This window comes from Lichenostomus cassidix, chromosome 1Aa (genome assembly GCF_008360975.1).
Source record: "Lichenostomus cassidix isolate B80296 chromosome 1Aa, HeHo_3.0, whole genome shotgun sequence".
NCBI classification, from domain to species: Eukaryota; Metazoa; Chordata; class Aves; order Passeriformes; family Meliphagidae; genus Lichenostomus; species Lichenostomus cassidix.
Window position 1 is genome coordinate 1,183,049 of NC_139480.1, and position 22,703 is coordinate 1,205,751.

Consider the following 22,703-nt stretch of genomic DNA (forward strand, 5'->3'; position numbering starts at 1 on the left):
TGAGGGCGGCGCCATGTTGGGGGGGGCGCAGGAGCCCTCACGGGCGCGCGTTGTGGTTTTTTTTCTCTTTTAATCGTTTTTATGGCCAAATTCTTTAATTAAACGTTGTCATATCTGTCGGAACGACACGTTGCCACACTCAGCAGGTAAAATCGCAAGGAGTTTTGTGTCTGTGTGCTGTGCAAGCTTCACATTTCTGTATAGGTTCAACTTCATATTTCTGTATAGGTGTAACTTCATATTTCTGTGCAAGCACGACTTCATATTTCTGTAGAAGTGTCGTGATAAATACCCTTGTTTTTCACAGTATCACGGAAACCGTTTGGGATAAACAAGCCTCTCTAACGCTGTGTTTTTAATGTTAGGAAGTCAGGCATTGCTTTATTTTTGGCCAGTTGTGTGTGGCTGATAAAGTTCAGGCCTCCACATGAACCCCAATACAAAACTTCTTCACTTATTTATAAATTTTAACAAATTAGTATTCATTGGTTCAAAGCTGCATAATCCTTTTTATTAATTAGTATTCTATCCCCTGATGGTTTCTCCCTTTTTATGCTGATCTGGTCAAAATTATTTAGTCATTTTGTTATCTTTTTTCTCACACACTGAGTCTCCAGCCTTTCAGGCTGTAATTTCCTCTGTATTTTCTGGTTACTCCAACATCCCTGAAGTGCCATAAATTTAAGATCCCAAATGTCCCAAATTTTCAAATTTCTTGGGTTTGTTCATTGAGGCTTCTCAGGGTTAATTTTAACAAAATTAATCAATGATTTAACGATCAAAATAATAATAAAGGTCGGGGGGAAACTTTACTACTGCTGGCTAAAAGTGGGTGCTGCTCATAAATATTTAAAACAACCAATTAAAAAATTGTTAGGAAAATTATATAATTTCCAACACGTGTACAGCTTCAAAATTCTGTACAGGTGTAACTTCATATTATTGTACAAGCACAACTACAAATTTCTGTACGAGAAAACTTCATATTTCAGTATAAAAACAACCTCATGTTTCTGTACAGGTGTAACTTCATATTTCTGTGTATTTTGAGACATCAAAAATGTGGGTTCTGCTTCTGAAATGAATTCGAAATGTACAAGTGATAAACCACACACTGAAATCCCTAATTTTTTATCCAGGGCAGTTCCAAGGTGGATTAGGAACATGGAGGTAATCCACCATTTACAGAAATAATAGTTCTTCCATCAGTAATCCGAAATAAATTGGCGTTATAACCAATTAACTTTGATTATCCAGGAGATGAGCTGCCAATGGAGCCTTTTGGCATTTCAGAGTTACAGCTCTAACTTGAGAAGGTGGGAAAATAAAAATTTCAATCCAAATGTGAATTATTTCTGGGATTCTTTTCCTGACTATGACAGGAGAAGCTACAACACTGGATCTTGGTTTGAGTCATTTGAGGCAGCAACAACAAAGGGTCTAGAATTTACCAAAATTGCCTGACTCCACTGAAATTCAATGATTTTTGAGGCTTTTCTAGTTGTTTTTGGGGGATTGTGTCCATTCTGGCCTCTCTCAGTGCCAGCACAGGGGAAATTCATATCAATACAGCGAATTTAGGCAAGGAGACAGTTTGGCTGGACCAGGTTGATTTGACCTTTGACTTCTTCACATGCCACCAGAGTGTTCCTGACTCACTGCATGACTCCCCAGCCACTTCAGGGCACTGTGGAGAGGACATTCCACCCTGCCCACGCTGGCTGAGAGCCCTGATTGCCCTGGCTGGGCTCACCCACACACCCTCCACCCTCCCCGCGCTGGGAGAGCTGCATTTAAGCTGAGCCCCGTTGTTTTGGGCTGGTTTGAGCTGCGCTGGGTTCAGGGGGGACTCGAGCCTGTGCTTGTTGCCATCCTGGCTGTGGAGCTGCTGTGTGACCTGTCTGAGGACCTGGAGCTGCTCAGTGCCACCAGACCTGCTCTGCTGCTCTTGGTTGGATCCTGTGGGGGTCTGCTGCTCGGGGTGAGCTCCCTTTTCTCCCCTGCCTTGCTGTCACCTTTGCCTCCCTGCTGCTGCCCTTTCAGACCCTGGGATCAAACTGCACATGTTTGCAGCTTCTTAAAATCCCACAGCGGTTTGGGTTGGAAGGAACCTTAAAGATCACACAGTTCCAACCCTTCTACTATCCCAGTTTGCTCCAAACTCTGTCCAGCCTGGCCTTGGCCATCCCAGGGAGCCAGGGGCAGCCACAGCTTCTCTGGGAATTCCATCCCAGCCAGGAATTCCTAATTCCCAAGATCCCATCCATCCCTGCCCTCTGGCAGTGGGAAGCCATTCCCTGTGTCCTGTCCCTCCATGCCTTGTCCCCAGTCCCTCTGCAGCTCTCCTGGAGCTCCTTTAGGCCCTGGCAGGAGCTCTGAGCTCTCCCTGGACCCTTCCCTTCTCCAGGGGAACATTCCCAGCTCTCCCAGCCTGGCTCCAGAGGGGCTCCAGCACTAGCAGTGGGTGCAAAGGTTTGGATTTCGATGCAGCTCCTGAAATGCAGTGGGTGGAGGCCCCAGATGATGCTGATCCAGGCACCCAGAGCTTGTTGGGATACTTTGGATCCTGACGTCAGCTTTGGCAGGGTCTCTTGGCAGCCTTTAAATCCATGTGGGATGCAGCATGAGTAATGAAACAAGCTCTAATTTTGCCCTAGATTAAATCCCTCCTTCCTGTTTTCGAAGGGTGAATCCATGGCAGGTGGTGTGGACAGTCAGCTGATTCCTTATGAGATATTGGAGTCTGTAAGCTACAGGTGGCATTCGACTTCCACCAGAATAACTGTGATTCCAGGAGCAGGAAATTCCTGTGATGGTTCATGTCTCTTGGGAGAAATTTCTGTTATTTGATTTAACTTGAGGGAGTGGAGATCTTTTTTTTTCCCAAGGACTGGGTTTGGTTAAACCTCAAAGAGCAGAGGACTTTGAGCAGAGCACATTCTCTTTGTGCCCCAAGACACAGCAGATGCAAAATGACTCATTCCTACAGGCCAAAACAGGACTAATCCCTGCCTGGGGCTCCCTTTGTTCCCTAAAAACGAGACAAGAGACTTGCTTGGAACTGTGAACACAACAGGACACCTGTGGAGGAGGTGGGTGGGAGTGGAGGTGAGAGGAGACTCCTCAGGGAGGTGCTGACAAATGCCGAGAGTGATACAGGTGAGATCTTTATTAAAAGCTTCCTCTGGGAATCGTCAGGGAATTCCTTTCCTCGTGGATTGAGCAGCAGAACTCCCTCTGTCCCTTATTCCCAGCAACCCCAGGTGTGACAGCAGGATCAGCTCCTGCCTGTTCCTCTGTAACCTTCTTTATTTGGATAAACAAAACCTTTATCCAACAGCCCTGTGGCCCTACCTGCAACTGTGGGACAGCCACAGCTGGGTGTTCCCACCACCAGAAACACGGGAAAATATTCCCAGAGCTCAGCCAGGAGACTGCCCTCCCACGTGGATCACAGTTACTCCAATATCCTGTGGAACAAGGAATGGACAACTCGAATTCCATGGGAGGAATCCCCAAGAGTGGGCTGGCAGAGCTCCTCACCCCCAGTGAGAGCTGGGATGAGTTCAGCCAGACTGTTTTCCTCTGCCCTGAAAACCGTGTGAAAGGACACACATTTTTGTGGTCACAGCTTTGGAACCGGCTCCTCCCCCCCGGCTGGGATGTGTCAGTGGAAAATATTTTTTTTTTGGAGGTGAAATCGGCCTCCTGTGTGCTGGTTGCCTTGAAGGCTCTGATAAATGTGAGAACTTGATCACATGGAGTGATAGGTGCTGTCAGATATGTTTTATCTGAAAAATAAAGCCCTGTATAAATTCACCTTTACCAGGCCCAGCTGAACTTCCATCATCCAACATGAAGCTGATTTTTATCTTCAGCGCCCTCATCGGGGCTTCCCTGTGCCTGGAAACCTTCGTTGGGTGAGTTACACTTTTGTGGAAAACTTTTCATTTAGGACTGGTATCCACTTGTTTTTCATGATCTTAACTTCACAAAATCTGCTTGGGGCACTTTTTTTTCTCTTTTTCTGACTAATTTTTCATGTTGCTTTGCTGCTCTGGTGTGTGAAGGAACCTCTCTTTACTTTCATTTGGATTTTCTAAGGAGAAGGGTCCAGCTGTGGAGTTGAGATCCTAAATTCCTGTTCATCCAAGGCTTTATTTTGGTTTTAGCTGCACCTAAGGAGCTGAACCTCACTGCAAAAGCAGAGCTCAAAGACCAGAACCTATTTGAATCAGAAAGCTCACTAGTTTTTCTTTTTTCCCCAAGTTTCTTATTTCACTTTCTTCCTCTTTTTCCTGCCTTTCTAAGCATTTCAAATCCTTATTTCCAACCATTAAATTCTGAAGGTTTATCTTCATGTTGCATTGCAAAAATTATCCCACGGGGTATTTCCTCACAGCCTCGCTGACCATGGAAGAGCCTTAATAATTGAAGGTATTAAAAATCCTACTGGATAAATCCTGAGATGCAGTAAGTGAGCATTAGATTCCAGTGAGTGAGTCTGTATGAAGGTTTAAGGATTAAGACTTAATATAAATGGTGTCCCAAAACTCAGGGATCTGTAAAGCCATGAGGGGCTATTTTGATAATTTAATCGTGAACTGAATTCTTCTGAATCTGTGGTAGTAGCTGTGGTTAATTCACAGCAGAATCGCACCCTGAAATAAGACTTATGGTGATGGAGAATCCAGTAATAAGTTATTAATGTGGAAAAGTGCTTTCAGAGCAGATTTAACTCGGTTCAACAGAGATCTTATCCCTCAGCTGGTCAATGAGAGGAACCTGGTGTAAACGTGGTGTAAACGTGGTGTAAGGGAGTCTCTTGTGAGCAGCTGAGGCCACGCTGTAAATATAAACACCCACCGCTCCTGTGTCAAGACCCTTTTAACCTCATTTCAATCTCACAAAGATTTCTAATTATGCAGTTCCCGGTGTTGCTGGCAGCACTGATCCGGGCTGCCCTCCCAGCTGGTAATCACTCCAGCCGGTGGAGTGAGGCACTTCCAGAGGTGATTCATCCCACCTGGAACGGTGCAAACCACCCTCTGCCGGTGTCAGCCTCTGGCAGCACGGCGGAGGGTGTCAGCAGTCTGACTGAACTGCAGAGAGGTGACACAAATCCCATAGCTAGTGTCTGCTTGGCTGGGAAGTGCTGTCCAAACGTTTGATCCTTCCCAAACTCAACTGGAATGGTATTTTCCCGGAAAAATAGCTGATGGATGCAGAACCGATCCTTGTGATTTGGAACTCACCCACGTTTGGTTTGTGATGAAGGTGGAGGTTGTTGGTTGAACTTTTGGGTGGCACCAAACCAACTAATTAAATGAGCCATTAGCACACAATTAACACCGAATATTAACGATCCCAGTAACAAACCAGTTCCCCCAGCCGCCTTTGGAGGCTGGTTCTGAAGACGCTGATTTATTGCAGGCACCAGGTTCTCCGAATCAAGACCAAAAATGAGGAGGAGGTCAAGCAGCTGCAGCTTTTGGAATCGCTGGAACACCTGGAGGTGCGTTATTGCCACAGAGGCGTTTTGGAATCGTTCAGACAGGCCAGGATTTGCATCTCATTCGCAAAGGGTCAGGGACTGCATCTGCATCTCATTTGAAAGGTTCTCATCACCCTCAGCTGCTGAAAATCTCAGCTGCTGAAAATAAATTTAAATTTACTCTCCCAACACTTCATGTTTGACCTGCAAATTCGAGTACAAGCTCAGTATTTAGGAGGGTCAGAATTTATATTTTCTTCCTACTGGTTTTTCATCATATTTGACCTGTTAGATCTTAATCTCAGTATTGAAAAACTTGTTTTTCAAGTGAGAATGGCGATGTTTTATCTCCCAGGGTTGTGGAAGGAATTTATTACTTGGTCTACACTGTACTGAAACAGGAAAACACACTGTGAAATTCCACGTTATTGCTGTTCTTATTGCTATTGGTGAGAAGTTTTAACATCACTTTTTAAAATCGCTGGCTTTAAAAATATTATTTGAATATTACAGAAATGAAAATTTAGAAAAGCCCTACCAAAGGAGAGATTAAAGGAGAAATAAAAACAATGAGTTTCGTATTACCTAAGACTAGAATATAGAAGTTTTTCTTGGAATTATTTCTAGCAAAAGGGAGAATAATAAAATAATCATCAGAGACAATTAAAATTTCCTCTTGTTTTTGTGACTGAAGCCTTGAAGTTGGTGAAAAACCGACTTGAGCCTCTTGGTATTTGTTATTTTATGGAGTTTATCACAAGAACTGATACAAGGTCGTGGTGAGGCCACAAAGAACAGAACATTCTAAAGCTTCTTTCTGCAGGAGCTGTCAGATTTGGGAGAAATCAGCATTTCTAAACTCTTCAAGAGCTGTTTGTAGGATGCTTTCCCCACACCAACCCCGTTTTCCTTGCTCTTTCCAGCTGGATTTCTGGATCACCCCCTCTGCCCGTGCCCTCCCCGTGGATGTGAGAATCCCTGCTGTCAGTGTCCAGTCAGTGAAAGCCTTCCTGGAATCCCAGGGGATTGAGTACTCCATCCTGATCGAAGACCTGCAGGTGGGCAATGCCACTGGCACTGATTTGTTCTATCTTTTGGAAACACTGATTCCCAATTTGGCCTCATTCACACCTTTCCACACTCTGTTTTCCATGGGATCCTCCCGTTATGTTTGTAGGCTGTGGATTAATTTCTCAGAGACAATCCAAGGATTGCTGCAGGTGTTTTCTGAAACCACACCGAGTAGTGACATCAATAAACCCAGAGGCTCCATGGGGCTCTTCTGATGACTCCTGAGGAATTCCACATGGCCTTTTGGCTCCAGGCATTTGGAAATCACAACACTAAAGTTACTCATCATTCAGTAAACTCTGCTGAGAGTAGTTAAGGGTAAAATTTCACCCACTTGGGCACTAATCTGTTACTTTGTCATGAGCAGTAATCCCAAAAGGGCATCCAAACTAGCATTAACTCACTGCCTTTTCTTTTTTATGGTTGTTTTAGTGAGTGCAGCAGACATTTCTCACCATTTGAATGTGTTTCTTTAGGATGTTCTGGATAAAGAAAAGCAAGATATGGCTGAGAGTGCCCAGAGGCAGCGCAGCAGCAGCAGCTTTGACTTTGGTGCTTACCACACTCTGGATGATGTGAGTACCTCAGGAGAAGAGTATTTATTTTTTCATGGTCTTTTTTTATGCTGTCTTCAATTAAACATCCTAGATTAGGATCTCAAATGTCCTTGCAGCTTCTTCTGGCACGTGGGTTTGGTTTTTGCAGTATTAATTTTGTGCTCAGAAGAATCAGCCAGTGCTGTCCCTGACAGTGTGGATCAACATTCCATAAACTCTTCCGCAGACTCTGTCAAAACCCTTCCTTCAAAAGACAGAAAGAAAGGAATCTTGAAATTGGGAAATAACTTACCAAGAAAAATTGGGCTTCCCTACCCCTGGAAGTGCTCAAGGCCAGGTTGGAGCAAGCTGGTGTGGTGGAAGGTGACCCTGTCACCCATGGAATGGGATGGATTTTCCAACCTGGATCAACCCATGATTCTCTGAAAGCAATGACAGAACACACAGATATGATATTAATGTCCTCATGGCTTTGAATTTCAGATTAATCAAGAACTGGACCAACTTGCATCTGAGTACAGCTTTGTGCAGAAGATCCAGATTGGGGAATCCTACGAGAAGCGCCCTCTGTACGTCCTCAAGGTACAACAAAAATCATGGAATTTGTCCATAGCGATGAACGAGAGACAACACAGCCCAGAGCATCCCAATCCATGGGATATTCTTGACTCAAAGGTGTCAGGATTTTAATTCTCCCTGTTTGATTTCCCAGTTCAGCACCGGAGGCACCAACCGCCCTGCCATCTGGCTGGATGCCGGGATCCATTCCCGGGAGTGGGTCACCCAGGCCAGCGCCCTCTGGATCGCCAACAAGGTTCCTGCAGCACGGACTCCTCTGCTTTGTCTCGGGAATGTTCCCTGCCGTTTCAAAGGATAGCACCCTGCTGTGTGTTTAGCTAATTCAGCTCCCAAAACCAGCTGACTTCATGAGGATGTGGCAGCTGCCTGGACTGAGAGTTGGAAAACTCCTGTTAGAACAGCTGAGTTTAGGGAGGCAAAATGCAGTGGTTCAGGTGAAATTGTCACCCAAATAACCAAGGTCTTTGAGATTATGTTGCTGCTTTGCTCTGCTCACCCAGAAAAACGCTGTGTGGTTGGTTTTTTCCACAAAACGCCCAACCCTCCAGCTCTCTATAAATGAGGATTTAAATCCTGCTGGCAATGACTGAGTCACTGGAGGAGACACAGAATCACAGAATTAGCTGAGTTAGAAGGGACCCACAAGAATCATGGAGTTCAACTCCTGACCCTGCACAGAACCATCCCCAGGAGTCACCATGTGCCTGAGAGTGGTATCCAAACAGCTGGGAACTCCCAACCTGGCTGTTCCATCTCACTGCTAGTGCCAGTCTTGGCACAGGGACAGGGAGGAACAGTTATGGCCAGCAGATAACTGACATTTCTCATTTCCCTGCCCCAAAATCCAGCCTTTCCTCTGTCCCAAGCAGTGAGGGAATGAACATTTGGGAAGGAAATACTCTGATCACCAGGGTGTGCTGTCTCTCTCTGCCTAGATTGCCTCTGACTATGGAACAGATGCTTCCATCACCTCCCTGCTGGACAAGATGGATCTTTTCCTGCTGCCAGTTGCCAACCCCGATGGATTTGTGTACACTCACACCTCGGTGAGTCAGCTTTGTGCCTGAGCTCAGTGACATTCCTGGCTCTTCCAGGGGAACAATAGACATGAGGGAAGTTGGCTCTGAAAGTCCATTCCTTAATGCTGTGAGAGGAATTACCAAAGAGGTGGACAAAGATCCTCATAATTACTCCAGTTTTTGTAAATACATTTGACTTTTGACCTCTGGCCCCTCTTGGCAGTCAGAAATAATCTCGGGATCATGCCTAGGATCAACCCCTCATGGATGGCAGCTATTTCTGGGGAGCAGTTTTGGTGCCAGGACCCAAATTTTCTCTGTTGCAGAACCGCATGTGGAGGAAGACTCGCTCCAAGAATCCCGGCAGTATCTGCGTTGGAGTCGATCCCAACAGGAACTGGGATGCAGGCTTTGGAGGTAGGGATAAAGCTGCTGGATTCTGGGTCCTTTACACAGAACCAGCAATTGTCTTTGTATAGGGGTTTAATTGCCTGAGAGCACTGGATGAAGGCAGCATTGTAGAGTTTTGGAATCACAGAATGGTTTGGGTTGGAAGGGCCTTAAATATTATTTAGTTCCAACCCCCCACCATGGGCAAAGACACCTTCCACTACCCCAGATTGCTCCAAGCCCCATCCAGCCACTGAACACCATCCAAGAATGGGAATTCCACAATATTCTGGGCAACCTGTTCCAGTTTGCATCGTCTAAAAATACACCCCTTGAATAGTCACACTCTGTCGCTGCTGTTTGAGCATTTATCAGCATTGCAGGCCTTGCTTTGGCTGCAGACCTGTCCTAAGGAAAGCCCAGCTTTGTGTGGGTCTGCCCTGACCTTCCAGGAATTCCACTTCTCTCAGGTTTGTTCTCTCTTTGCACCACCAGGTCCTGGAGCCAGTAACAACCCCTGCTCTGACTCCTACCACGGGCCCAGCGCCAACTCCGAGGTGGAAGTTAAATCTGTTGTCGACTTCATTAAGAATCATGGAAACTTCAAGGCCTTCCTCACCCTCCACAGCTATTCCCAGCTCCTGATGTATCCCTATGGATACAAATGCACCAGGCCAGACGACTATGCTGAGCTGGTGAGACAGAAGGACTTGGCTTTGCCCTCTCTCCTCTCTCCTCTCTCTCCTCTCTCCTCTCTCTCCTCTCTCCTCTCTCTCCTCTCTCCTCTCTCTCCTCTCTCCTCTCTCTCCTCTCTCCTCTCTCTCCTCTCTCCTCTCTCTCCTCTCTCCTCTCTCCTCTCTCCTCTCCTGCTGCCTTTCTGTGCTTTCCATACTCTTCCTTAACAACACCATCAAAGCTGAAATAATATCTTTGAGGCAGAGTGGATTTCACAAGCATCATTCCAATGGAAAAGACCTCTGGAGGTCTCTGTCCTAACCCTGTGCTGAAAGGGCTTTGGAATCAGAGCCAATTTCAGTCTGAGTTTGGATTAATTGTTTTGATTTGGTTTGGTCTTTCTGAAGACAAATTCCACAGCTTCTTCAAGTTCATCCCAAAGTTTCCTGGCTCTCATGGGGATTTTCTTTTTTCCTAATACCTAAATGCAGTTCCCCTGTGGGAGTTTGTTGCCTTTTCCCCTAATTCATGAAGAGCCCAGCTATGTTTTCCATCCAACCCCCATTTTGTAGTTGAAGTGAGGACAAAGTTGACCCTGGAGTATTGGAATATCTCCAACTGCCTTGGGAATTTCTGGTATCTCTTTAGCCTTCCCTTGACAGCCAGTGAGATAAACCTTGGATGAACAATTACAGAGCTGTTGGGAGTTAACTCTCCTGCAGTGGCACCTCCCAAAAACGCTGTTAGTGCTGTTAGTGTGAACAAAACCAAATCTCCAAAGCAGTCTGGAGATTTCTGGTGAAATTCTCATGTTTAATCTTGGGAAGTGTGGCTGCTTCCTGACTTTGCCTTCATCTTCTCCTCTCCAGGAATCCCTGGGAAGATCTGCTGCCAGCTCCATCCGCTCCATCTATGGCACCACCTTCCAAGTGGGCACCATTTGCAAGACCATCTGTGAGTATTTGGCTGCTCAGAGCTCTCAGGGGCTGTCCCAGGCAAACAATCCTGTCCTCTCCACAGGGTCTGTCCCTCTGGGAAGCCACCATGCTTCTGCAGAGTGACACCAGCAGTCACACACCAGAGCTGAGCGTTCCCATCAAACCTCATCCTTGTCCCACAAAATACAACCAGCAGCACAACAGAACTCCATCATTCCCATGCTCACTCCTCTGCTCCTCTCCCTTTCCCTTCCAGACCAAGCCAGCGGAGGCAGCATTGACTGGAGCTATGACAATGGCATCAAATATTCCTTTGCCTTCGAGCTGAGGGACACAGGGCGCTATGGCTTCCTGCTGCCTGCCAACCAGATCATCCCAGCTGCCAAGGAGACCTGGCTGGGCCTGAAGAGGATCATGGAGCACGTGAGGGACAAGACCAACTGAGAGCAGGGCTGGGGGTCAGCTGGCTGCAGCACAAGGCTGTAAATGCTCTGTTCTCGGTGTGCTGTGGTGACTGAGATGATAAAAATGGCTGAATAAAGCCCTGTGCATTCCCTGTGTGGTGATTGACATGTGTCCTGTTCCTTCTGTGTGATATAGCCCTGAGGAGACTATGGGACACAACCCTCCCTGACACATCCAGGGACACCTTCCACTGTCCCAGGGTACTCCAAGCCCTGTCCAACCTGGCCTTGGACATTCCAGGGATCCAGGGGCAGCCACAGCTTCTCTGGGAATTCCATCCCAGCCAGGAATTCCTAATTCCCAAGATCCCATCCATCCCTGCCCTCTGGCACTGGGAAGCCATTCCCTGTGTCCTGTCCCTCCATGCCTTGTCCCCAGCCCCTCTGCAGCTCTCCTGGAGCTCCTTCAGGCCCTGGCAGGAGCTCTGAGCTCTCCCTGCATCCTTCCCTTCTCCAGGCTGAAGGGGCTGTGCAGAGGCCCTGGTGTTAATCAGCATAATCCAGGCTACGAAACTGATTGAAGGAATTTCATTTCCTTTAATGATCCTCAGGACTCTGCCAGGCCCCTGACCACTGTCCTCAAAGGTTCATCCCCATGTGTTTCTCCTGCCCCTTTTCTCCCTCCCACCTTTGCCCAGTGGCCATGGGTGGAAGGAGGATGCAGATGGGAGGTCACCTCCCCTCCTCCAGCTCCCTGTCCCTCAGGAGCCTCTCGTTCTGCTGTTCCTCCTGCTAATTTCTTGGGAATTAAGAGCAAAGAGCTCAGGAGGCACTGAAGGATCAGAGATTAGCCATGGCTGCTGCTGTTGTGGTGATTATTGAGTCTAACAGGTTTATCTTGGTGTCTTGTGACCCTCCAGCAGCTGGTGAGTTACTCACCCTCCGTCAGCCTGGCAGGAGAGCAAACACGGCTGATGTGTTCGATAAAAACCCTTCGGACTCACGGGACACCGAACTGCTGGCAGGAAAAGGGAAAAGCACAGCTGAGGCAGGGGGAATTACCCCAGGGAGCTGAATTTGGGTTAAAAGCAGCTGGTTTGGGGCAGCCAGTGCTCTCCATGTGCCTCTGTCCTCTCTGCTCACAGCCTTATCCGTGGCACCTGCTTCCCAAGCCGCCCCAGCTTTCCAAAATCCCATCCTCTGTCTGGTGATTAAACACCACTGATGGTAAAACCCCAGGTACAGAACACAGAGGTGGCCCTTGGATCTGGAGAACATTTTGCCACCAGAGCAGGAGCTGCAGAGCCCGAGGAGCCTCAGCAGGGGTTGGGGTCTGTGACCTCACCCAGGGTGGGATTCTGAGGGAGATGGGCTGGAGATGACATAGCTTTGGGGTGAGGGAACCTAACAGGGTCATTCCCATCCCTAAGAAAGAGATTCTTGAGGAAAGCTCTTCACCACAGAGGGTGATGGGAGAGACAACAGCATCAGCTGGAATGAGGGAGAGCCAGGAGGGACATCAGGAAATGCTTCTCACCAGGAGGAGAAGCAGCAGGACCTGGTGGCCAGCAGGGCTGTGCAGCCTCCATCCCTGGAGGACTCCAGGATCCAAGGAGGAGGGAGCTGGTGTGTCACCAGAGCTGACCATGCTTCATCCAGGAGGTCAGATGGAGATGTCCTGGGATTCTTCCCACCTCAACCACCCCATGGTCCTGCCTCAGGGAGGACATCACAAAGCCACAGCAGAGCACCTTCCCCACAGCACCTCCTGCTCTGGGGGCAACCAGAATCCCCAGATTTAATGAGGACAAAGCCACACAGGAGCTGTCAGCTGTGAAAAGCTGCCCTGAGAGGTGCCTGCCAGCCTGGGAACTCAGCCCAGGAACCTGGAGCATCCCTGACCAGTGCAGTGGGAGCTCAGGGGCAGCGCAGATAAGGCCCAACAAAGGCCCTGCTGTAACCTGCAGAACAAAGACGCTGCTTGAACTGGGGAACAAAGACACCTCTGTGACAAACTGACCTCCTGGGACAGCCCCAGTCAGTGGCAGCTGCTCCACAGCCACTGCTTACACTGAAAACACCAAAATAATGCATTTTCTACCCAAAAATGAGCCTTTCTATGTGAGCATTATCCCAGGTGAACATCCTTGTGCAACTCTGAGCTCCACGACTTCCATCAGATTTGCAGTGAGATTCCATCCACCATCAGCTGGCCCTGCTCCTGGGAATGGTTTGAGGAATAATTTGAATAATATATTTTAAATGTCATATATATATATTATATATACATATACATGTATGCATAAAACTAATTAATCATAAATAAGTGCATGTTTAAAAGCCTGCTTTTGCTGCTACTCAATTTGTAGTAGCTCGTCATTACACATGCATTACTAATCATAATTATGACTGACTTAACTCATAGCAATGTGTAATGAAGAAACTCATGGGAACAAAGAGTGTTCCCATTTTCCATTCCCAAAGTCTCCTGGTGTTTTCAGGGCTCCTGTCCCCACCTGTCCCTCACACCTGTGGGGTGGGAGCTGCCTGAGCCCACAGCAGCTCGGGGCTGGGAGGACAGACACTCACCCAGGACCCGCTCACTGAGGAGGACGTTATCAGATCCTCCCCGATTTGGCTGCTCTCGTGTTGACTTTGCCAAATAAAGCAAACATTTGGGCTCCCAGAGCTCTTCCTGCCTGCTCCGCTCATCGCTGCCGACGCCGCGGGGACGGCGGATGTGGCCCTGCTGAGGAGCTCCCCGAGCACCAAGGGGCTTCTCTGCATCCTCGGGGTTGTGGCTTTGCTCCCACCCACCATGGAGACCCTCCTGGTGTTCCTCACCCTCCTGGGGGTCAGCAGCACCGAGCAGCTCTTCGTGGGGTGAGTCCTGCTGGGACACTGAGGTTGGGGTGAGAGGGGCCTGGCTGCACCCACTGTCCTTTGGGGTCAACCGGAAGGGAGACATCCCAAAGGAGTGAAATCCCACAGGATTTTTTCCCAATTAGGAAAGATGAGGTTTCACCCCGGGTTGGGAGGGAGGTTTGAGCACGCAGCAGGTGGAAATTAGGGAATGCTAAACCCTGAGAGCATCACTGCATGCTTTGCTTTGAGTGTGGAACCCCACAGGATCAGGGGATGATGTGTGTGGCTCACACACCAATGGCTGTGGAGCCAACCAAGGGTTGTTGGGAATTAAAACCAAGGATTTCTGGGAATAACAGCCGAGGATTGTTGGGAATCACCAAGGATTTCTGGGAATAACACGCCATGGGAAAGAACAAGATGTGGCTGGAGAAGGGCCCTGGGGAGGGAGGGCAGAACTTTTCCAGCACAAACATCCTGCTTGTAGCTCCTGGAGATAAGAACAGCTCAGTCCAGTGCAGGAATGAGGCTGAGAATGGGGCATGGAATGGGCAAATGGGGATTGCTCTCACCCTGAGGAGGAGGTTAAACTGATAAATGTGGAGTTCAGAGGAGGAAAGGTATGAAAAGGGAAAGGTGAAGGAATTTCCTGTGCTGTTTTTTGGGAGCAGCTTTAAGCACTGCCCAACAGGAGAGGTTGGAGGCAGAGGATTGATCCGAGATGGGAAAACCTCTCTGCCACAGGAGAACATTTCCTCCTCTGCCAGGGGCTGTGCTGTCCCTGGGGAGCTCAGCCAGGCTGGGGTGGAACCTCTGCTAGGAAATAAATCCACAGATACAGAACCTATCCATGTCAGATATTCCCTAACATTTTGGGAACTGACCAAACAAGGCTGGAGATCACCTCAGGCTCTCCAGCACTTACCTTTTTTCCCATCGTGGCTGCTTTGAACCTGCTGTTTTTTCCCCCAACCCCAACAACTGATGGATTTCCCAACCCCCTGAGCTTCCACAGCCTCTCCCAGGCCATGCCAGCACTGAGTCCCTCCCTGTGACCTCTCTGTCCCTGCAGGGACCAGGTTCTCCGTGTCACGGCCAGGAATGAGGAGCAGATCACCCTGCTGGGGGTGCTGGGCGAGCAGGAGGAGCTGCAGGTGAGCTCTGAGGGGACCCTGAGCATCCCCTGGGTCAGAGACCCTGGAGAGTGCAGGGCTTCCTCCTTCTTCTGCCATCCCATCCAATTTTCCTTCTCGTTTTGGAGATGTATTGTTTAGAACCACAGAAAGATGATTTTAACTCAGGGAACATCCCACAAATACTCACTCAAAGCGACATTTGCAGCTCACCAACAACTTGGGCTGAAACATTTCTGTAGGAGAACATTTCAGATATCCATCTCTGTCCCAAAATTTGGACAAAATTTGTCCAAAAACCTCTTTAGATCCTCTGTGGAAACTCCTGCGAGATCCCTGGAGGTGCTGGGGAGCTCAGTGGATGAGCACCAGCACAGGATGGAGCCAAATCCTCCCTTCTCCGCTCAACTTCTCCTTCCCAGGTGGACTTCTGGCGTCACCCCAGCGTCCCCAGTCACCCCGTGGATCTGAGGGTTCCTTTTCCCAGCCTCCAGGCAGTCAAAACCTTCCTGGATTCCCACAGTTTCTCCTACAGCATTATGATTGAGGACGTGCAGGTGAGGGCTGTGATGGGAATGGGATGAGCTCCAGCAGCTCACCTGAGAGGAAGTCCAAGAAGTTGGAAACCACGAGGAGATGGAAGAAAAATCCAACCCCAGCTCTTCCAGCCTGTTTGATCTTGGGGGTTTTTTTGCCTCCTAACCAGGAATTGTTGGAGGAGGAGAAGGAAAGCATGAGGAAGTCCAGGAGGGCAAAGAGAAGCTCCAGGACGTTTGATTTCGCCTCCTACCACACGTTAGATGAGGTAACCTCTCTCTGCAGAGCTTTTGCTTTGTCCTGCTGGGGTCAGGCTGTGGTCACATCCATGCGGTGACAGCCATGGTGACATTTTGATGACAGGTGAGACCCAGGGAAGCTCTGGCTGTTGTATCCAGTGCTGGAGACCCTCAAAAGCCAAAGGTGAGATCCAGGGTGAGCCTCATGCCCCTTTCCTCCTTTCAGATCTACGACTGGATGGACATCCTGGTGGAGGATCATCCCAGCCTGGTCAGCAAGATCCAGATTGGGCAGAGCTATGAGAACAGACCTCTGTATGTGCTGAAGGTGAGTCCTGGGCAGCCTTGCCTTGGAAATCCTCTCTCTGCAGGATCAGCTGGGCCAGGGGAGGGGCAGGGTGGACATCAGCAGGAATTTCCTCATGGAGAGGGTGGTCAGGGATTGGAGCTGTCCAGAGAGGTTTGGAGTTCCCATCCCTGGAGGTGTCCAGGGAATTCCTGGCTGTGGCACTCAGAGCTCTGGGCTGGGGACAAGGTGGGCATTGGGCACAGCTTGGACTCCATGATCCTGGAGGGTTTTTCCAATTTAACAATCCCATAATTCTGCCCAGTTCAGCACCGGGGGATCGAACCGGCCGGCCATCTGGCTGGACACCGGAATCCACTCGCGGGAATGGATCACCCAGGCCACCGGGGTCTGGACAGCCAACAAGGTGACCCCGTGCCCTGGGGACCCCAATTCTCACCCCATGGTGCTGCTCCATCCTGTCCCTTGTCTCTGAGGGGCACCTGGGCATCTCCAGCTCCTCTCCACGTTCAGATCGCTGAGGAATACGGGCGGGACCCCTCTGTCACGGCCATCCTGAACAGCATGGACATCTTCCTGGAGATTGTCACAAACCCTGATGGCTTTGTCTTCACCCACAGCTCCGTGAGTGTGGGAACACCACAGGGGGGCCTTGTCCCAGCGCTGTCCCCAACCATGGCTCTGTGTTTTTTGGGTGGGGAGGGATGGAGAGTGGAGATCCCTGGAGGTGCTTGGGCAGGGGTTGGGATTCACACCCCTGCTCCAGGCTGCTCTCCGTGTGCTCCTAGAACCGCCTGTGGCGCAAGACCAGGTCCATCAACGCCGGGTCCCGCTGCGTCGGGGTGGATCCCAACCGGAACTGGGATGCTGGCTTTGGAGGTGAGAGCTGAAATCCCCACGTCGGGCATTGTATGTGTCTCAAAACATCAAAAATTTCTGCTCAAGAGGAGAAACCCAGGGATGGAAAGGCTTGCTGGAGATCCTCTCAGGATGGTGATTCCTCCCTGTGGCTAGCACAGGTCTTTCCCATGAGAATTCTTTTTGTGTTTTATAAATAAAGTTTGGATGTTATTAAAAACAGTGTCCCAAGATCTGGACGGTGCAGGCCTGGCCAATCAGGCCTAGGGAGAAGTTTCTGACTGACCAATCTGAGTGACCTTTGAAAACTCTATATATATGATGAAATCAAAATAAAGGTCTTTCCTTCTTGCCACTGAGAACTGAGTTCTTTACTCTGCTAGCTGCTCAACAGCGACATCTCCCCTTGCTCCAGGTGCCAGCTCCAGCAGTGATCCTTGCTCTGAGACCTACCGTGGCCCTCATGCCCACTCTGAGAGGGAAGTCAGAGCCATCGTGGATTTCATCCGCGGCCACGGGAATATCAAATCCGTCATCTCCATCCACAGCTACTCCCAGATGCTGCTCTTCCCCTATGGATACAGCACGGCGCCCATACCTGACCACCAGGAAATGGTGAGGTGACCCCAAAATGTGGGGCTGTGACCACCAGCCTTGCTGGGAGAATCGGGAAGAGCATCCCAGGAGCCTCCCTGCTCCTCTCCTTAGATACAAGTGGAATACTGGAGCCCTACCCCTGATTCCTGGAGGAAGGGGAGTTGCAAGATGCACCCCAGACATCAAAAATTTGGGGTTTTTTGGGAAAACCAAGAGCAGAGGGGATGGGGAATGATGAGCTCTAGATCCCCAAGGTCTTGGTTCACCACATCCCAGCACTTTTGGTGGTTCCTTTGCAGAATGAATTGGCCAAAAAGGCTGTAAGTGACTTGGCCGCCGTGTTTGGGACCAAATACACCTACGGCAGCATTGCCAACACCATCTGTGAGTGTTGTCACCATCACCTCCTTCATCCCAGGGCAAATCCCTTGGGAATGGCCTCCCATTTCCCCTCCTCTCCCTGCAGACATGGCAGGAGGCACCACCATCGACTGGGCCTACGACAACGGGGTGAAATATTCCTTCTCGCTGGAGCTGAGGGACTCGGGGCGCTACGGATTCCTCCTGCCCAGCTCCCAGATCGTCCCCACCGCCACCGAGACCTGGCCGGCGCTGCTGGACATCATGGTCCACGTCCTGGAGCATCCATACTGACCCCACACCTCCCACTGCATTCCCTCCTCTCAATAAATCCTCTTGGAGATTCAGAGGTTTCAGGCCTCATTTTTCCATGCTAAACTTGAAAAGAAAAAAAGGTGGAAAAGCACTCCCAGCCCTGCAGGTGTTTAGTTTCCCCTCGTGGTTTTGGCTCAAAGTCTCCATTCTTTGGAGCTAACAGCCAGCATGGGGGGAGATGGGGGTTTTTTGGGCAACCAAACCTAAATCTGTGGGGTTTTGAGCAGCTTTGCTCCATCATCCCTTCCCGGGGGGCTGGGAGGGGGACGTGGGGCACCTCAGGGCCATCGCTGGGTGTAAGGTGCTGCCAGGCCCTCACTGTTTATTTTTGGCTCCTGGGACAACCACCACCTGCTCTCACCTCTGCCCTGGGCCAAGCTTTACACCAGTTTTCCACACCTAACTCCAAACCAGTTTCCCCACTGCTGTGGTTCAGGGATCCAGCTCACCAAGCCTGCAGGTGAAAATCCATGTTTTGTGCTTTTTCAACCCAAATTTATCCTTCCCCTCCCTCAGCTGGCACTGGGATTTGGGCACCTCCTGGTCTCACCGTGCTGGCAGTGACTCAGCACAGACCCAGCTGGTTTCTGGGGCAGGTTTGGTCAGGACTGGGAGTGCCTGGATGGGGAACAGCAAGGGCCTGACCTTGGCTGGTGACAGCCAGAGCCTTCCCACGGCCCTGGGAAAAGGGACAGCTGGAGGGGCTGAGCCAGGGCTGCCATCCCCATGGGATTTAAGAGGCCCCAGGGAGCTGCTGGGATCCCAGAGCAGCTCTCCCAGCTGACCATGAGGCTCCCCGTGCTCCTGGCTGCCCTGGTGGCAGTGGCCACCTGCACTGAGACCTTTGTTGGGTAGGGGGGTCGGGATGGGGACAGTGGCACCAGAATGGGCAGAAGGAGAACGTTCAGCCCTGAGGGAACACAGGGAAAAGGCTCAGGGGAAATCCCAGGGATGGGAGGATGGATGGGGTGGGGTTGGGCTGGATTAATGGGGCTGGAGCTCAACCCACACCCCTCAGCACCCTCTGACCCCACAGGGACCAGGTACTACGCGTTGTCCCCAAGAGCAATGAGGAGCTGCAGAAGGTGCAGGAGCTGCAAGGCCTGGAGCATCTGCAGGTACTGGGTGTGGGGCTGGATTTTGTGGGGTTGGATTCTGTGGGGTTAGATTTTGTGGGGTTGGATTTTGTGGGGTTGGATTCTGTGGGGTTAGATTTTGTGGGGTTGGATTTTGGGGGGTTGGATTTTGCGGGGTTGGATTCTATAGGGTTGAATTTTGCAGGATTGGATTTTGCAGGGTTGGATTTTGGGAATGCCCCCAGCTCATATCCCTTGTTTCACACTCCCCACTCAAAGCAGCAATGGGTCTGGATGTGGGATGGTGGGAAACAATTGGTGGAAAGCCAGGCTGGTGCTGGGGGCTCACCCCAAGGCAAGATCCAACCCCCTCATCCCAATTTTCCCCCATCCAGCTGGATTTCTGGCTGGCTCCCCGCGGGCTCGGCTTTCCCGTCGATATCCGTGTGCCCTTCTCCAGCCTGCAGCCTGTCAAAGCCCACCTGGAGGCCAGTGGAGTCTCCTACTCCATCATGATCGAGGATGTGCAGGTCAGCGGTGAGGGGTGGGATCCCATCCCGGGTGGGATCCAATCCCATGGGAAGGAGGCTCAACCCATCCCGTGTCCCGCAGGCCCTGGTGGATGAAGAGCAGACCCAGATGCTCCGCAGCAGCCGCCAGCTGCCCCTCACCACCAACACCTTCAACTACGAGGCCTACCACACCCTGGATGAGGTGGGAAAGCACAGATTTGGGACATTTTTGAGGGAAAAAGTTCTTGCAAAGCCCGGTTGCTCTGAGTGCAGCAAGGGCAGGGGGTGAGCTGGGAGTGACCCCCACATCCCTCTTTCCCAGATCTACAATTTCATGGACTTACTGGTGGCCGAGAACCCCAACCTGGTGAGCAAGCTGGAGATCGGCCGCTCCACCGAGAACCGTCCCCTCTACGTGCTCAAGGTGAGGATTTGGGGATCAGGAGGTGACCAGAGTGGGGAAAGGGGTCAGGGACAAAGCCAACCTCCCCTCTCTGCTGTTCCAGTTCAGCACAGGAGGCACGAACCGCCCGGCCGTGTGGATCGACACCGGGATCCACTCCCGCGAGTGGGTGACGCAGGCCAGCGGGGTCTGGTTCGCCAAGAAGGTACCAACACATCCCTTCTGTCCCCAAAGGGCCACCCGGTCCTCAGGCACTGTGGGATCCAGCTGGTTGATCCCACAGGGAGGAAAAGGAGCTCCAAACCTCTGTCTTCTCTAGATTGTCCAGGATCACGCGAATAACGAAGGTGTGGCCTCCATCCTGGAGACCATGGACATCTTCCTGGAGATTGTCACCAACCCTGATGGCTTTGCCTTCACCCAGACCACGGTAGCACCCTGGCTGTCCTCTCCCTGGCTCTTACAGCCACACTGGATGGGGTTGGGGAGCAGCATTTGGGGCGCTGCACATCCCTGAGAGGCCCAAGCCTCCTCATCCACGTTTCCATGGGGTGGGAAGAGGACCACCAGGAGCTGTGGAGCTCCAGCCCTGGGCACCAGCTGAGGTGGCTCTGCCCTTCCAGAACCGCATGTGGCGCAAGACCAGGTCCAAGCACTCGGGCTCCATCTGCGTCGGAGTTGACCCCAACCGCAACTGGGACGCAGGTTTTGGAGGTCAGAGCTCTCCCATTCCCCCTGGGGGGCATTTCCACTCTCCAGGTGGAGGATCCAGGGCCATCTCTGGCTCAAAGATTCATTGATGTCCCCTGGGGAAAAGGTGGGATTTGCTTTTTGTGGCAGATGAGGGTTTGGGCTCCACCAGGGCTTTGATGTCCCCTGGTGACAAATGAAAGTCACTGCACAAATCCCTAGGAGGAGCCCCAGGAGCATTCCCTGGTCACCACCATGGAGCTGAGGGGTTGGAAAACCTGAGCTTGGAAGTCCCAAATTCCCACTCTGTTCTCACCAGCCTGTTCTCCACAGAGGCTGGGGCCAGCTCCAACCCCTGCACTGAGACGTACCACGGACCCTACGCCAACTCAGAGCCCGAGGTGAAATCCATTGTGGACTTTGTGAAGAGCCACGGGAACATCAAGGCTTTCATCTCCATCCATAGCTATTCCCAGCTCCTGCTCTATCCCTACGGCTACACTGAGACCCCAGCAGCAGACCAGCAGGAACTGGTGAGGCTCACGGGGAGGTTGGAGGGGTTGGGATGAGGTGGAGATGCTCTCCATCCTGAATCCATTGGGAAGCTGGGAGGAATCCCTGGGGATTACCAGATGAGTTTTTCATCCTTTTCACACCGGGAAAAAAGCTGCATCCCGCAGGTTTTTCCTTTCTTTGGCTCATCTTCCTCCCTTCCCTGCATTTCCAGCACGAGGTTTCTGCCAAGGCTGTGGCAGCTCTGTCCTCCCTGTATGGCACCAAGTACAAGTATGGCAGCATCATCACCACCATCTGTAAGTGCCAAAACCCCCAAATCCCAACATCCTCCCTCAATTTTTCCAATCACACCGTGGCTTGGTAAAACATCCCACGGAATTCCCGCACAAAGCTACAGAGGTTCCCAACCCCTCCTGGCTTTTCCCTCCTTCAGACAGGGCAAGTGGAGGAACCATCGACTGGACCTACAACCAGGGGATTAAATATTCCTTCACCTTCGAGCTGAGGGATACAGGGCGCTATGGATTCCTGCTTCCCGCCAAGCAGATCGTTCCCACCGCTGAGGAGACCTGGCTGGGGCTGAAGGTCATCATGGAGCACGCCAGGGACAACATCTACTGAGCAGGATCAGGGCTGGAGCGGCTGGAGAGGAGGAAGAAGGTGATAAATAAATGGAAAGGATGAGAAAAGCTTGTGGTTGTTTTCCCTTTTTCCCAAATGGGGTGGAAAAGCCCTTTTGGAGTTGCTGCCAACACTAATAAGGTGTGCTGGGCCAGTGGCCTGGAAAGGGAATTGATTGAAAGGGTATGAAAATAGCAGGGAGAAAAAGGAAGGAAGGAAGGTGGTGGTTTTCCCTGTGCTCTGGCAGAGGATGGAAAGGGAATTGGTTGGGCTCTGGAATGTGAGGTCAGCAGGTTTTTTTGGGGATCCAGGAGAGCTGCAGAGGGACTGGGGACAAGGCATGGAGGGACAGGACACAGGGAATGGCTTCCCAGTGCCAGAGGGCAGGGATGGATGGGATCTTGGGAAGGAATTCCTGGCTGGGATAGAATTCCCAGAGAATTCTGTGGCTGCCCCTGGATCCCTGGAATGTCCAAGGCCAGGCTGGACAGGGCTTGGAGCAAACTGGGACAGTGGAACTGTCCAGGAGGTGGAACTGGATGGACTT

At 50.7% G+C, this 22,703-nt stretch overlaps 3 protein-coding genes across 4 annotated transcripts; all 3 read left to right on the forward strand.

Annotated features, from left to right (window-relative positions):
- Positions 1–5: 5 nt before the first annotated feature.
- Positions 6–11,293, forward strand: LOC146443033 (carboxypeptidase A2-like). Of its 2 annotated transcripts, none has more exons than XM_085081675.1 (12): positions 6–146; positions 3,830–3,920; positions 5,434–5,515; positions 6,418–6,552; positions 7,042–7,140; positions 7,606–7,704; positions 7,835–7,936; positions 8,637–8,747; positions 9,047–9,137; positions 9,606–9,805; positions 10,655–10,739; positions 10,980–11,293. In XM_085081675.1, the coding sequence occupies exons 2-12, from the start codon at positions 3,856–3,858 to the stop codon at positions 11,165–11,167; spliced, it is 1,257 nt and encodes a 418-aa protein (XP_084937801.1). In that variant the 5' UTR covers positions 6–146; positions 3,830–3,855; the 3' UTR covers positions 11,168–11,293. The 2 variants fall into 2 exon arrangements, with proteins under 2 accessions (XP_084937801.1, XP_084937811.1); XM_085081685.1 differs by lacking the exon at positions 6–146 and adding an exon at positions 1,828–1,981.
- A 2,372-nt stretch (positions 11,294–13,665) lies between these two features.
- On the forward strand, positions 13,666–18,370 carry LOC146443034 (carboxypeptidase A1-like). The gene is made up of 11 exons (XM_085081566.1): positions 13,666–14,010; positions 15,065–15,146; positions 15,548–15,682; positions 15,832–15,930; positions 16,128–16,229; positions 16,513–16,614; positions 16,722–16,832; positions 16,997–17,087; positions 17,482–17,681; positions 17,963–18,047; positions 18,130–18,370. The coding sequence occupies exons 1-11, from the start codon at positions 13,946–13,948 to the stop codon at positions 18,315–18,317; spliced, it is 1,260 nt and encodes a 419-aa protein (XP_084937692.1). The 5' UTR covers positions 13,666–13,945; the 3' UTR covers positions 18,318–18,370.
- Positions 18,371–19,003: 633 nt separating this feature from the next.
- LOC146443035 (carboxypeptidase A1-like) lies at positions 19,004–22,224 on the forward strand. Its single transcript, XM_085081564.1, has 11 exons — positions 19,004–19,189; positions 19,375–19,456; positions 19,810–19,944; positions 20,027–20,128; positions 20,249–20,350; positions 20,433–20,534; positions 20,649–20,759; positions 20,953–21,043; positions 21,353–21,552; positions 21,747–21,831; positions 21,969–22,224. The coding sequence occupies exons 1-11, from the start codon at positions 19,065–19,067 to the stop codon at positions 22,154–22,156; spliced, it is 1,323 nt and encodes a 440-aa protein (XP_084937690.1). The 5' UTR covers positions 19,004–19,064; the 3' UTR covers positions 22,157–22,224.
- Positions 22,225–22,703: the final 479 nt, after the last annotated feature.

Excerpts from the sequence above, each read along its gene's own strand:
- LOC146443033 (XM_085081675.1), top strand. The coding sequence starts at position 3,856 with ATGAAGCTGATTTTTATCTTCAGCGCCCTCATCGGGGCTTCCCTGTGC. Across the intron at positions 7,141-7,605 it reads CTTACCACACTCTGGATGAT|ATTAATCAAGAACTGGACCA; the intron begins GTGAGTACCTCA and ends TTTGAATTTCAG. Across the intron at positions 7,705-7,834 it reads GCCCTCTGTACGTCCTCAAG|TTCAGCACCGGAGGCACCAA; the intron begins GTACAACAAAAA and ends TTGATTTCCCAG.
- LOC146443034 (XM_085081566.1), top strand. The coding sequence starts at position 13,946 with ATGGAGACCCTCCTGGTGTTCCTCACCCTCCTGGGGGTCAGCAGCACC. Across the intron at positions 16,230-16,512 it reads GACCTCTGTATGTGCTGAAG|TTCAGCACCGGGGGATCGAA; the intron begins GTGAGTCCTGGG and ends AATTCTGCCCAG. Across the intron at positions 17,088-17,481 it reads CTGGGATGCTGGCTTTGGAG|GTGCCAGCTCCAGCAGTGAT; the intron begins GTGAGAGCTGAA and ends CCCTTGCTCCAG.
- LOC146443035 (XM_085081564.1), top strand. The coding sequence starts at position 19,065 with ATGGGATTTAAGAGGCCCCAGGGAGCTGCTGGGATCCCAGAGCAGCTC. Across the intron at positions 19,457-19,809 it reads AAGGCCTGGAGCATCTGCAG|CTGGATTTCTGGCTGGCTCC; the intron begins GTACTGGGTGTG and ends TCCCCCATCCAG. Across the intron at positions 20,351-20,432 it reads GTCCCCTCTACGTGCTCAAG|TTCAGCACAGGAGGCACGAA; the intron begins GTGAGGATTTGG and ends CTGCTGTTCCAG.